The 14,604-nt window shown below is 40.0% G+C and overlaps 1 protein-coding gene across 1 annotated transcript; it reads right to left on the bottom strand.

Moving 5' to 3' along the window:
- Positions 1–14,517, bottom strand: POGLUT3 (protein O-glucosyltransferase 3). Its single transcript, XM_048294747.1, has 8 exons — positions 14,232–14,517; positions 9,228–9,425; positions 8,563–8,849; positions 7,571–7,787; positions 6,014–6,210; positions 4,844–5,038; positions 3,719–3,823; positions 1–2,879 (listed from the first exon to the last, which is right to left on the bottom strand). Exons 1-8 carry the CDS (start codon positions 14,449–14,451, stop codon positions 2,754–2,756), a joined length of 1,545 nt encoding a protein of 514 aa, XP_048150704.1. The 5' UTR covers positions 14,452–14,517; the 3' UTR covers positions 1–2,753.
- Positions 14,518–14,604: the final 87 nt, after the last annotated feature.

The following is a 14,604-nucleotide window of genomic DNA, read 5'->3' on the forward strand; positions in this document are numbered from 1 at the left end:
TGCCACTTAGAAATTCTATTTAATGTATATATTACACTTTACTCGCAAAAACAGGTTTTACTCAATATTTAGCAATTCCTGTAACACACCAGGCCAATGGGTATCATCTTTTCAGCAAACTCAAATAGATCTGACATCTTTTCGGGCCTGGTGGAGCAATTGTTATGACTGTTCTTCATTACAATTTAAACTGTATAGAGTAGCACCAATACAAAAAGAGAGACTTTGCCTTACCTTCTTTTATCTTTGGAAGAGCTACAGTTAATAACTGAACCAGATTTTCTCCAATTACTATGGACTTGTAGTAAAAGTTCCACCGTCTCTCTGCTACTTTTTAAATTACAGCAAAAAGATGAATGCAGTCATATTTTTCAGGACGTTTCTTGCCTGTAAACTATATAAGCATCTGTAAGGCACTCTGTTGATAAACTAGTCTTTGCTTTGAAGTGATGCTTATTACAAAAGCAAGGAGTTTTTTGGCAGAGAAGAATTAAAAATAGTTTCCCTTTTTATGAGGGAAGAAAGGAGGGATAAAATATTCACATTTATTTATATTCATAATTTAACTTTTATCTGATTCTTCTTTCAGTTTGAAAGACTTCTGTTTCAAGCCAGGCAAGTTTTCCTACACAGCTATTTCCAAAGAACCATAAAGTATGCGTCATGACTCTCCCTATTCTCTCCCATTTTAAAAAATACAAATGGACCGCTTTTGGACTCTTGATTTGAAATATGTGGAAAGCTTTGTTGTTCAACCATCTGTTACACTTAATTGCCTTTGCTGAGCACACCACCTCCACAAATCCTGTTGAATATAAAAAGCACATGGTATAGTGGGTAATATCCCAAAATAAGATCGTATAATACAGTAAAAATGACCGTACACTGTCATAGAAGGAAAGAGCTGCACATACTCAGTTTTAAGTGTAAGCTTCAGCAATGGAACCCCGTTCCTGAATTTTGATGTAGAAAATTTTATGTCAGATGAGTTGAACATTTATTTATAGCCTGAAGTTCTAGGACTGATTTTCATGCTAAATAAAAATACAACCACTATATACATGAGTGTTTGAAGTGGGCTGAACCAGAACAAAGAGGATTATGGTTAGAGCAACATGATACAGGTTTTTTTCTTAACTGGCATAATATAATAAATGACTGATGGACAGTTGCATTAACCTCTTAAGAAACACAAAGTTCTTTCCATATTTAGCATACTGAAAAATCTAGCCTTTCTTCCTGTTCTAATGGAGAAATTTTATGTAACTTGCAGTATAGAACCAAGAATGAAGCCTTCATGAGGTATAGAGCACTGAACGTTGTGCACCAAATCAATCAGACAAGTCTACTGTCCTAAGACATCTCCATTCTTTTTAGTGTAGGGAGAATTTGGTATCCATGAAAGCTTTCATCTGACTTTACTGAGTTGGGAGCTGCTCAGGCAGGCTGCATTAGCCAAGATGAAAACACAGAAATGGGTGCTTGTGGGCACTGGTCTTGGTATTGGCATCTCCTTCCAGGACTATTTATGCATTCTGAAGAAGACAAACTTGGGTAAAAATCAACAGAGGCATTTGGAGCCACATCCAGGACGAGGAGTCTTCTTCTGCCACACCCGAAGACACACTTTAGCACAAAGGTATGACCAGCTCCTTCTGCCCTTGTGAGTTTTGCATTGCTAGCTTCATGGCTGCACATGAACTTCAGCAGAAGACCTGAAGACCTCTTGTCCAGTCTGGAGCTAAGGCACCCTCTGGAAAAAAATGGCTTTGAATCAAACCAAGGAGGACAACCAGCTTCCCAATTGCTTTACATGGACTCAACCCCTAGATTGTTACACGAAAGTTGAACCTAGGTGGTCTAAAACTCTGCTAACAAATTTCAGATTTCAAGTAGTCTAGAATACTGTAGATGGTATTGCTGAGCTAAGACACCAGTGTTTCCCATGGCCTGAAATTTCCAAGTCCTTTTGTGGACTTTTGGATCTGTGCCTACATTCACAGACACTGTCACTGGTAGGGAACAGGTCTTCAGAGCGGGGACTTGGCACCCAAAGCACTGTGATTGTGATAGCTATAGAGTCTGTTTTAAAGCAGCATTTAATTCTGGTGACTCACAGCCATGATGCTTATAAACATATTTTTCTAATCTCTCCACCTCCTCTCCATTTTCCTCTAAAATTGATGAGTATTATATCATGTTGTCTATTCTGTTACCTGCCATAGACCACAAAATAATTTGAAAGCACGACCAGATCTGGTATCTGTAAATCTCAAATATTCATTTTCTTTGTCAAGTTCAAAAGTTGTTTTGTATACAAGAAACAATCTAACACTGAGGTAAACTTTATGAAGAAATCATAACACTGTTTTAATGTATCACAAATGCTTCTTTAGAATAACTTGCACTGACTCATGGCAAGATCTCTTGTGGTGACTAGTTCCTCATAAAACTTTGGTAAACAGGTCCCATCTGGAACACGAGCAGCTCTGTGCTCTTCTTCCTGATGATGCAGTACATCAAACAAATCCCCCAGACACTCCCCACTGCAGACTCAGTGTCTGTCTGGTGGTGGTCATGGAACCAAAACTGTGGGAACCAACATTGTACATCAGAATAAGTGTGAAAAAGGGTATGAAAATACAAGAAGAATACATAACTAAGAATGTCTGCTACTGCATAAGTGTCTTAGATTTCACAGCTTAATTCCTATTCTTGCATTTTAAGTGGGTAATTTTCTCCATCCAGTACAGTTATAGATCTTCCCTTAAAGGCTTTTTCCTGTGGCAACTGCACACTGAGTCCCTGTCATCAGGCTGAGGTACAAGTTCCATTCCATCCCGTATTTCAGGTTTGCTGGCTTGGCGTTCGGCATATTTCTGAAATATGTAAACAACATTTAAGAATGCTATAAGCACCAACATATAATTCATGAAGCAGAATTTTCCTCCTCCCTTCCAGTCAGAAGCCTACCTTTATCCAGGCTCCTTATGTCATTGTTTACAACCTCTGCACAAGGTGTCTTTGTAACACACCTACTAATAGGCTACACTGCCTCTGAAAACCTCCTTTCATGTTTTTGCCTATTATTATGGTAACTTGAATATTGTCATTATTCGTTCCTAACCACTTTATGCAGATAATGTCATTTTTGTACACAGAACAGCTCCAAACTTTGTGTTAACCTGTGGCTGCTGAAGCTGACATCTAACTGCACAGCAGAACAGGAAAAAGAAATCCGTATTTTCAGAAAGTAGAAACTTCTTTTGTTAGAGATTTGCATTTTCTAAGGAAGAAATGACTACTGGGCCTGCTTCACTGCCTACCACTCTACTAGTCACACTTCTGGAATTTCTTTTCCATGTATTAATTGATTTGTAGTAGAAGTAGCTCGTGATGTAAGCATGAAGGGAAAAAGGAAGAAAACTGGATATACAAATGATACCCTACAGAGATCTACTGGAAACCAACTCCCAAGCGACAAAGAAAACAGGGCTGATTGGGCATGGGGGCAAAAAAATACAATTGCTGATTCTGTAAAGTAACTAATATGTGCTTTAATGAGGAAGCAGGGTTTAGCAAAGCTCTTCACACTAATCTCCTGTGAATAATATGTACCATGTCTGCTATTGATCTAAGTAAGGAGTGAATATGAAATCTGTAGCATAGGTAGCAGTAGCACCTGGGGGAGAGGAATAAGGTGATCTCTTGTACTGACCTGGAGCACTTTATAATAGTAGCAGTAAAACTTGTGAGGCTGAAGTAATTCTCTTGCCATTAATTGTCCTTCTTTAGCAATTTTTCTTGCTTCCTCATCATTTTCCTGGAAAATTCAGATGAAAGAAATGAATAACAGAGCAATCAGTGAGTTACTCAAAGCCTGACTAGCATTAGAAGTTTTATTAAATGGGCTACTCAAATATGCAAATTTATGTGCAATTACTGGTAGATTGCAAAGGCGTTATTAAAATTGCAGATTTGTTTTAAAATACTGGATTGCTTTTACAGTCAGTACTGCTACCTTAGGGCTATCAATAACAACTTTCATGACTAACTGTACAATTTTGAAAACTCAGTTGATTACTGCTCTACCCTTTTGTCCAAGCCACAAGCCTCTTCAAAATCAGGGCTGACATCTCCCAGACTTACTTAGTTTTACAGAAGACAAAACCACAGCTGTTGTCCTGTCCAATGCAATGGAATTCAATGCCTTCCTTTTGAAAATAACTGCATGAATTAATGTACTTATTCCCAAGCTTTTTAGGTCTATATTTCAAAGCTTATAGTATTCTCCTGATTCCTTAGGCAGAACTACAGTACTCTCAGAAGAGAAACTTCTCCTGTGTTCTTTTAACCTTAACAGCACTTTGACTTAAAGCACAAAGGGTGTTTTCAATCACACAGTCATGTCTCTTTGCTTACAGGATCCCAGCCTCTCACTGAGCATGTTACACAGGGCAGCAATTTTTTGTACATTCAAACAGAACATGCAGTAACTTCTGCTCTAGTCAGGGCCTAAAAAAGCTATAGCATTAATTAAGTAGTATCTAGGAATCTGGTTGTTTCTTCCACAATTACCTTAATCAGTATACTAAGGCTCTGACTCACTAACTCTTCTGCCCATACCTAAAATGAACACTTAAGTATTGCCCTAAATAGAGATGGTTACTTCAATTAAGGCCTTCCCATTTTATACTAACAACAAAATGTACTTCCTTTATTCCAGGATCTCGATAGAGTTCATGCAAAATATATATGTGGAAATACAAAAAAAGAGACTATTAAGAAAAATTATTTTCATGTTTGTTTATGATTTTGAACTTGAATCAGTAATGGAACTTACCTTAGCCCATTTTATTTTCTCTAGCAAGTCCTCTAAGTTTCTCTTAACCGGAACATAATGTTTCCAAGGTTTTAATCCAATATAAAAGTGTTCATAGTACTGGGAATCTTGCTTCAGTACCAGGCTGTCACCCAGCAAGAGGTATGGAAACCTGTAAGCTGCTACGGTGCCGTCTACATTCACTTGGTATTTGTACTACAGCGTGAAGAGAGAGGAAAAAAAAGGTGAAATGTTTTGTATCAGAATGGGAACACTGACTATATAAAATATTATTTTAACAGGCAAGGAGTAATCATGTTTATTAATCTTCATCTTCAAACTCGTTTTAGCATTAAGCACGTGGTCTTCTGGATAACACAATGGAAAAAGGATTTGTTTTCAACACCAGGATGACACTCAAGAACCTTTCTGTCACAGGAACTGCCTGATGGGTATCCTATTGAAGTGTCCTGGGATAAAGCCAGGGCTACAGCAGAGAAGGAAATAAAACTGATCTATACTTCAATTCAAACAGAGTAAATTTATTCTGACTTAAAATTAACATTATTATGTAGAATAATCTGAAACATGTATTATTATATAAAATAAGCTGAAACATTATACTAAAAGTAACCATGAATGTACTGCTTTGGCAGATGTTCTTGGCTGTTACAGCATTTCTGAAATACCAATCTCTGGAACAGAATTTCAATTGCTATATATTATAATGGCTTTACACAGGACTCTGTCCCCTTTTTTTTTATACCTCTTTTGCCGTGGAATTTATGTGTTGAAGTACAATGAAATTACTCATCTATTTTTCTAACTTGTTACAACAAGGACTTTCTGACATCCATAATGTACTTGCAATGGATATAAATTGTGTCCGTTGTTTTCATATTTACCCCAAATAAAGGAAAGCCTGATGGAGAGAAATCCAATTTCTCAATCTATTAAAAAATAAAATAAGACAAGATGTGACCTCTCTAAAGGTCTTTCTTGGCTTTCTTCACAGGTGTGTCACACTAGGACATTAATTACAGGTGGTTTATCTACCCTGCATAGACCCGTGCTCCCAGTGCAGCATAATTGTTTTGTTTACTGAAAAGAATTTACAAAAGTAAGCCTTGTCTTTTCAGTTGGTAAGAACTTAACAGGAAAATTAATCCAAAACTGTAATTTGACCGCTACCTTAAAGAAGTCAAAGAAGCCCATCAGCTGAGCCTTCCCCAGCTCTTTTTCTTTTTCTCTGAAGAAAAAATATCCTGTTATTCCAGCATCTAGTAATTCTGGATTTTCCTTGGATAACTTGACAAGATGGAGACGTTCCTCTCGGCTGTCTCGACCTCTAAATAAAGCCCGCTCAGTTTTGTTTTCCCAGAAGGGGCCTATGAGCAGTGAGTGATAAGGCAAAAGCAAACAGCAGTGAAATGTTCAGGATCCATTTAATGCAAGTAAGGAACTTGGTTTGACAGTGGCATTACACTCAGAGACATGGTAAGACATGCATGGTTTCCCATAACCACTTATTAATCACGGGGTTAAACTCCCAATTCTGGTTGGAATTTTAGGATGAGAAACTCATAATAGGAAAATCAGAGGATTGCTTTTCCACTCAACAATTTTGTATTTCAATAACTTCAACTATCTTGAAAGCTACATAAGGGATTCTTATAAAATATGTAAGGAAAATACTAATAATTAAAGTAATTCTCCATTCATAAAGCCTGCCACAATAACCAGATTTCTTTAGTAAAATCCATTTCTGTTACCCAGCAACTTAGTTAGGCCCTTGAAGAACCACTTAACAACACCTTAAAAAAGAAAATAAATGGCTATGTTGTGTCCTCTAGATATTTAGCAAGAGCCTGAACAACTTAATCTCTGCTTACTACCTGCTTTTAAAAACATTAACTATGTCTTTCCTCACCTTTCTGCTGAAAATTTCCCTAAAGGACCTACTAATTGGAGTAGTCTCTTATTGTCTCCTAATTGGAAAAGCAGCTGTACTAAATCAGTAAACACACAATGCCTCTAACTGATTACTTAACTGAAATATTTAATTTAAAAACTAATAAAGAAAAGAGGAGCTGAGAACTAATTAAATAAAAAGAAATAACTTTCCACTCCAGTTTTACTCCTTAGGTATTGCTTATGCCGTTTGTTTGATCCTTAAGTATTCTTTAATTTCCTGAGGGAGAGGAAGACACCTGTCAGTAAAGCTGACTCTTCTTTCAAAGTCAGAAAAGCAATTCAGGAGATCTCACTCCAAGGTACTTTTTCATACATACAGTGTTTTCTCATTTGAAAGAGGCTGCAGCACAGTATCAGCTTACTTCTTTCAGGATTCAAATTCATTTTTTGTAAACAGAACACTGGGCCACAACACAGTTAGGAAAAGGGTTACTATTTGACTAGAAGAAACATATTTGAGTCCTTTACTGAGGAGAAAGGCCTTTTAATTACATCTAGTTTTCCTTTGCCAGGTCACAGTAGGTATCTTCTGGATACCTTTAAGTTAAAATTCACATTTATTGCAAACTGGACTTCTTAAATTTTGATTCTAAATAACACATCTACTTAGTGGCAGCGTTGAAAAGTGTCTGCACTTAGTCTGTAAAGACTAAGCTGCTTGTATTCAGAGATGTCCTAGGGCACTTTGAACTGAAGACTGACACATTATTTGAATGCAACTTGCTTCTTCGATGGAAATCACAAATTCTTTTAAATCCACGCTCTCTAATTCACCTGTATTTCCCTGAATGGAAAGGAGATCATTTGTGACTCCACGCAGGGCTTCCAGAGTGGAGTGGGTTACATCATAGGTTGGCAGGACGATATCTCTGGAATCCACAGAGCCACACCAGGAGATGACAGGTACAGGACCAGGTGTATCATTAGCTCTCCGATTCTCAACTGGCCAGTCGCCAACATTAAGATAAAACTCCACATCAGGAAGACGAACCTAAATGTACACCCAGGAAAGGATAATAACACAGAGAAGCTGTTTGTCACTCTTACACATATTCCTCAGTTCTCTCATGTCACGCAGACTCAGTGCATCTACTGGATAGTTCACAGGTTTAGCTGTGCTTAAGTTACGAGTTCCAAGTTTCTGCCCTGCAAGCGAGTATGAAAGGAACACCCAGAGGCCAGGAAACAGCTCACAGTTGGGCCTTAGCCCCTGCAGCTTTCCGAGCATTTTCATTACTGCCAAGGCCAGCCCCCACACATTACCCCTAACACACAGCATTGTCTTGATGAAAAAATGGAAGTCAAATCTTACTTCAGGAATTATAAATCCAAAGATACAACAACAATTGCAGAACTGCCATATTTAAATATGTTTAGCCTGGAGAAGAGACGACTTGAGACGGGATCTTATCAACGCTTACAAATATCTTAAGGGTGGGTGTCAAGAGGATGGGGCCAGACTCTTTCCAACGGTGCTCAGCAACAGGACAAGGGGAAACAGGCATATACCTAAACACAGGAAGTTCCATCTGAATATAAGCAAAAACTTCCTTACTGTGAGGATGACGGAGCCATGGAACAGACTGCCCAGACAGGCTGCAGATATTGAAAACCCACCCTGGGGGTGATCCTGTGCTACCTATTCTGGGTGAACCTGCTTCGGCAGGGGAGTTGGACTAGATGTTCTCCAGAGGTCCCTTCCCACCCCAACCACTCTGTGATTCCGTGATACTGCCTCAATAGTCTGACATGATCCAAGCTGATACCTTTCTGGCCAGTGACAGGAACATTTCATCGGAGAACATTTTGAAGTCTGTGTACTTCCCTAGGGAGCGCCGGTAGATGTGATTATTGAGAATAGTGTAATGAACAATAGCACCTCTTGTCTGGCTGAACTTTGCTGGGATTTCCTTAAGCATTCGCTGCAGGTCAATGGTGGGAAACGAAATGAAGTCTTCTGTAATCTGAGGTTCTTGGGATGGACAGGACATAATGTCCTGCCAGACCTCAGAGTCTTCTTCAGGACAGTCACAATATTCATGATAAACTGGTTCTGTGGAAAACAAAGCATGCAGAGTCTGTATTTGTGATTCTACAGCAAACATAATGTATACATTACAGTGGCTTGGCATTTTTTATTCCATGTTTTCTACAGTTTTCTTGGGAAATCATCCTTCCTATAATTTCTGGAATTTTGCAGTGTAACTGAGAAAACAGCAACATTCTTCTCTTTTCAGAAATACAAGACTTCATGTTACCAGGGTGAAATTATTCTGCTAATTGAAGCTCCATTACTGTGAACCTGCCCAGCACATGGGGGACTCAGAACTGTTTGAGGTGTCCACAGCTACCACAGGCCAGGTATTGCACTTTCAAATATAGCCTAATTCAGAACTTTGACACATTACATTACATCAAAAAATACTCTTACCTTTCAAAATATAAGGTGATTGAGCCACATGCTGATCACCATAAAGTATCTCAATTTTTAAGCCTTTTGTGACACTTCCATACATCCGATACCGCATAAGGAATGTACCATCATTTCTATCCAAAGGCCGAGGGGTGTAAATTCTTGTGACTTCTTTTGGAGAAAGCGCTTTAATTACCACTTTAAACTGTGATCTCCCTGGAAAGAGGAAAATAAAACCAGATAAAAGCACTTTAAGCCACATCTAGTAAATAAGGGTAAGAGCAAGCTCTACTGAATTAAGACCATGGAATTGAATATATTTTTTCACTACAATTTTTAAATTTAATTAATTTAATTACCAAGTTGGCAAAACTAATTTCCAGTGATGAAATATCATACTACCAAATATTCTTGGTCATTGCATACCTCTAAATGGAATATCTGCAGGTGGAAATAAAAAGTTAAATATTTGATTACAAGACAGAAGGAAAGGCTAACAGTATTTTGAAGCTAAGATTAGGTTTAATTCTGAGTTTTCAAGTTAGTGCTCTGAGGAACAACAATTTCCTCTAGAGTAAGAAAGACAGGAAACCAAGTTAAAGTAACAGGAGAAAAGAATACTTGCCAGCTTGCAGAAAGGCAGTTGCAGCATGTAGGAGTCACATACAAATTGTTCAGCTTTGGGCTGCTGCTGACTGTCTTGAACATTTAAAGTCCCAGCTACTGAAAAGCAGGGATAAGAGAATGATAATAGAGATGTTCCCTGGACATCTGTCTGACCTGTGCTAAAGGTGCTTAAAGACCACTAGCATTTCATCATTAATGCACTAAGACTTTTTAACTGGATATGGAATAATTTATGGACAATACGAGTACAAAAAACATAAATCTGTTATGTTCTTTAATTCTATCACAAGTGGTCATTGTAAACTTTATTCATAAAAAAAAAGAGGGGGACAAATTTTTCATGAAGTGTGACAGTCTAGATATTGTGAATCAAACAAATACAGTGAATGCTACCACCAAGTAGTATTTAGAAATATATGAAACTGAAAAAATCCAGATAAAATCAAGATGTTACTAAAATCTGAATGTGTCCCAACAGTACTAAATGATTCATTCTATACTTTGCATCCACAGACAAATGGTAAGTACCAGTCTTCTAACAATCAATCATGTCTTCCTTAGATCACTGGACCTTGACATTCGATTCAAGTCAACTACTGTGCAAGAGTATCCAGATTAAATGACTCTCCTGAAGGAATTAACATCTCTGCTTCCAAAGGTCACTGTAAATCACAACTACCATTTTTAACTTGCTTCAAAGTAGCTGACTTTAACCAAGTACCCTCACACTATGACTATCACCTAGAATTATTTGCATGAAGCAATATTCAAATCCAGAGCCTGTCATGAGGATCACAGAGGAAACAGCTTTCTGTTGGCATCATGTCTTTGTCTCCTTGTACCCATTTTATTAAACCATATTTTTACTAGGTACAGTGATTTCCCACTAGAGAAAAGTAACTTTTCAGCTGTCATAAAAATGAGTGAATATTGAGAAATCACAAGTCAAGTATTACTGAATTTCATGTCCTTGTCCTCACCTACAGGAAATAACTACGTGGGTCTTTTTCCTTGCTGGTTATGTACATCCTGCTCTTGACATGAGGAGCCCTGGATCTACCCAAATGATATGTTAGTTTTAGTTGGTGGCACTTTAGACACAGGAATCCTTTGATAAGGGAAGTGACTGATAACAAAGCTCTCTGGGAAGAAGCTAACTCCACTGAAAAGGAAGGGGAAGAAAAACGAGATTGAGTATTTCATGTAAGTACAAATAATTCATTGGAGGCAACAGACTTCTTGTTTATAATTCACAACATTCATTGTGTAATGGGGCCAAGGCCTCTAAGTTCTACTGAGGTATTTAATTATAATAGCTTTTTGCTTATTTTTATTTTTTAAGTGGAGGAAGTTACCATGGTACTTTCACTCATGCTTTTTTGTTTCTCTCAGTCCAAAGGAATTATAAAAGAAATCTGTGTCCTTGTTGAATCAGTACCACTAGTACTTCTCTGTTACCCTGAAAACATGTCTGGGACAGCATTTTAAGTACAGAAATAATTTCCCAGTACTGAAGAGAGACTAAAATATAGACACAGTCAAAATGGGACACTTTAAGAAATCCAGATAATGACACTTGCTTTATGCATCTTTTTCCTCCTGTGCAGCTTGCAAAAGAGGTACGCCATGCATGGAAGAACAAGTGACGAAATGGAGGAAAAGAGGGAAAAGATAATAAGATACTGATTAAGGAAAATTGCTAGAGAAGAACAAAAAACCTAGTCACCCTATTTCTGACATGTATGCTGAAGAGAAATTAAAAGATCTGAAGATTTTTTGATTCAACTTAGTGAAATCTGCTGGTTACTTTCACAGATGGAAACTACAATATTGATGGAGTCACTGAAGAGACATTCGAATTATTAATATATACTTTCAGAGTCGGATGCAAGAGCATATATCCAGCAACAAACAAATACAGGTCCTATGTGTGACCCTCACAAAAGCACAGGGATTATGCTCAACCAAAGACTGGAAGGGAGGTGCTGCAGTGCCCAGGTACAAAGGTGAGTGAACCGAGGTGTACAACTCTGTTTAGCAGCACTGGAACGAGAGCTGGAAGAAGCATACTCTGCTCTTTGAAAGCATTTGGTGAAACCTACAAGAACACCTGGGAGGCCTTGAAGAATACTTGTTAGCAGAGTGTGTGGATCATCTGAACAACAGTTAACAGCTGATTTTATCATGGTCAATAGCACATAAAGACATGGCTGGCAGTTGTTAAACCTAGGGTAAAACCCAGCAGGAAAGAACGACAAGGTGTATCCCAGTATTCAAAGAAAAAAAATCTATGCAGTTTACACTAAAAGTAAGTTCTGTATTTTCAGCAGGGATTTTTTAATCTTTTAAATAATTTTTCTAGGGAATGAATTAATTCTGCATTGTTTGATATCTTCCTACAGAGGCAGTCAAAGACTTACAGCCTCTGGGTTGAAATTTCAGTGTGATGTGCAATGATGCATATCAATTCTGGTGAACAGACTTGACATTCAGAAAACAAATCTGGATTTAAAATCTACTAATTATGCTATACATGTTTTATAATGGATTCCAGTAAGTACTGACCCATTTGACTGAAATTCTAACGCACACAAAAAAACAATTTAATAGATTTGGACAAATCTCACAATGCGCAGCCTTAACCATAGCTCTTCTGCTCTGATCACGGTGTTCCTGTTTTGCAATGGAGGTGATAATGTCCATTTTTTGCTATCTCATTAGGGATATTTTGGGATGTATTTAGTTTATATTGGAGAGTGGTGCCTGAATAAATATTGTTAATTGTAATTCTTAATGACATTTTACAGATCGAATTTGAACATTTTAAATCATTCGAGAACAGAAATTTATAGCCAGGGTCTCTATGAATACATTAAACAGTGCTCATGCACTGCAATATGATCAGGTCTACTGTTAATTTTTTTAAGGATCCTTGGCACACTCCTAAACAATTCTCAGCATGGGACAGCAGTTAGCACAGGCTGAGGCAACAGCTCTTCCCTGTCGGCAGCACGCATGCTCTGTCTTTGACTGGAGGCTACAGCAGGTCATGGGATGAATGGAGATCACTCCATGCCAGATGGCATCGGGACCTGGAAACTTTCCTGGGACACTGAATTTATTAACATAAATATGAACACACACGAACACACCGCGATCAAAACTAGGTTCTCAGTACCCATGTCCTACCAGTTTATCTTGGAGGACTTAAACTAGCATGAGAATCCAACTGAACTTCACACCTTTTCACCTTTAGCAACCTGTTGCTTGAACCCAAGGCCTTCGCTGTGCAGCTGATATCAGCCTCCACTTCACTGGCAGTGAGCATGCAGTCACATTCTTGACTGCAATTACAAAGTGTGCTGACATCCAACACCAAGCTGCAACAGCAGATGGAGAAAGTCCAGACCTGAAAGATCTGAAGTATCCATGGTCCTGTCAGACTGAAGACATACCCAGTATAATATATGTCTACTCTTTGATTCTGCAGGCAGCAGCTTTCTAACTAACAAGACATGAAGAGGCCCTGCATACTTGGTAGCTGCCCTCTCAGTACCATCTCTGTGAACAGTAAATAATACACAGCAAAGTAAGTAGCTTCTACCCAGTATAAATTTACAACACAGGATTTCCTCTGGGGCTATCTCAGGGTTATCTTCATTATAGAATCTGTGACACAAAAGTAATTTTTATTCCAAATTTAAACTATTAATATAGTGTGTGGAGTTAACTTGCAGCAGCAAATAGCTGACTGGCATCATACTACTGGCCTACGAGAACAAACCCAATTCCCACCCTCAGGAGAAGTGTCACGGGATGGCTTGTGCTTGTGCTGAGTAAACAACAGATGAAAATTACTCCTTAACGGAGCAGCAGTAGGATAACAGAGCCCAGAGGGCTGTGCTGACCGAGACAGAAATTTTAAGCAACTGGTCTGTGTTCGGCATTAAAAATAATTGCGTTACCACTCCCAGCGGTGTACTGGGATTTTACGTCCACTAGTTCCAGGAGCACTGGTTCCTTTTGAGCTTGCTGGTTCTTTGCTGTAAATTACATATTATTTAGAGTAGACTACTGGTGAGAGCAGAGGAAGCACTGGGCAGCACCAGAAGAAAGGAGGGTCTGACCATGTGCCTCGCTTGCCATCGGACCTGCATGTCCCGGGCGGTGCGGGACCGGGTGCGGGACCAGGCGCGGGGGGCAGCCTGGGAACAGCGATGGCACAGCGAGCACACGGAACGGGGAAAGGAAGGAAGGAAGGAAGGAAAGAAGGAAGCAAGGAGGAGGAGAAGAAGGGAAGGGGTGGGCAGCTCCGGCCAGCTCCTGCGGTGAAACCGCAGCCCGGGGCAGGGTCTCCATCCGCGCCCCTGCCCACCCGGAGCACACGAACGGTACCTGGCGGAGAGCGGGAGAAGTTGCGTCCGGCCGCGCTGACCGCCTGGATGTAGAAGTACCGCACGGGCACGGTGACCCCCGCGGCCAGCCCGGGGCCCCATGCCAGGCTCCGCTCGGCGCTGACGGGGTCCGCCGGCTTCGTCGCCTCCGCCGGCAGCAGCAGCGGCCCCGCGGCGCCCAGCAACAGCACCAGCAGCAGCGACAGCCCGCGGGCCCCCATCGCTCCGCGGCCCCCACCGCGCCCGCTCGGAGCGGGGTCCGGGGCCTCCTCCGGCCCTGCGCGGCCCCCGCCCGCTCCCCGCCCCGCGGGGCGGCCCGACGGGGCCGGGGCCAGGGAGAGCCGGAGGGAGGCGGGGAGGGCCGGGCTACCCCC

The sequence above is a fragment of the Corvus hawaiiensis genome, chromosome 2, assembly GCF_020740725.1.
Source record: "Corvus hawaiiensis isolate bCorHaw1 chromosome 2, bCorHaw1.pri.cur, whole genome shotgun sequence".
NCBI classification, from domain to species: Eukaryota; Metazoa; Chordata; class Aves; order Passeriformes; family Corvidae; genus Corvus; species Corvus hawaiiensis.

Excerpts from the sequence above, each read along its gene's own strand:
- POGLUT3 (XM_048294747.1), bottom strand. The coding sequence starts at position 14,451 with ATGGGGGCCCGCGGGCTGTCGCTGCTGCTGGTGCTGTTGCTGGGCGCC. Across the intron at positions 7,788-8,562 it reads TCCTGTCACTGGCCAGAAAG|GTTCGTCTTCCTGATGTGGA; the intron begins GTATCAGCTTGG and ends GTGTACATTTAG. Across the intron at positions 6,211-7,570 it reads TTCCATTCAGGGAAATACAG|GCCCCTTCTGGGAAAACAAA; the intron begins GTGAATTAGAGA and ends CACTGCTCATAG.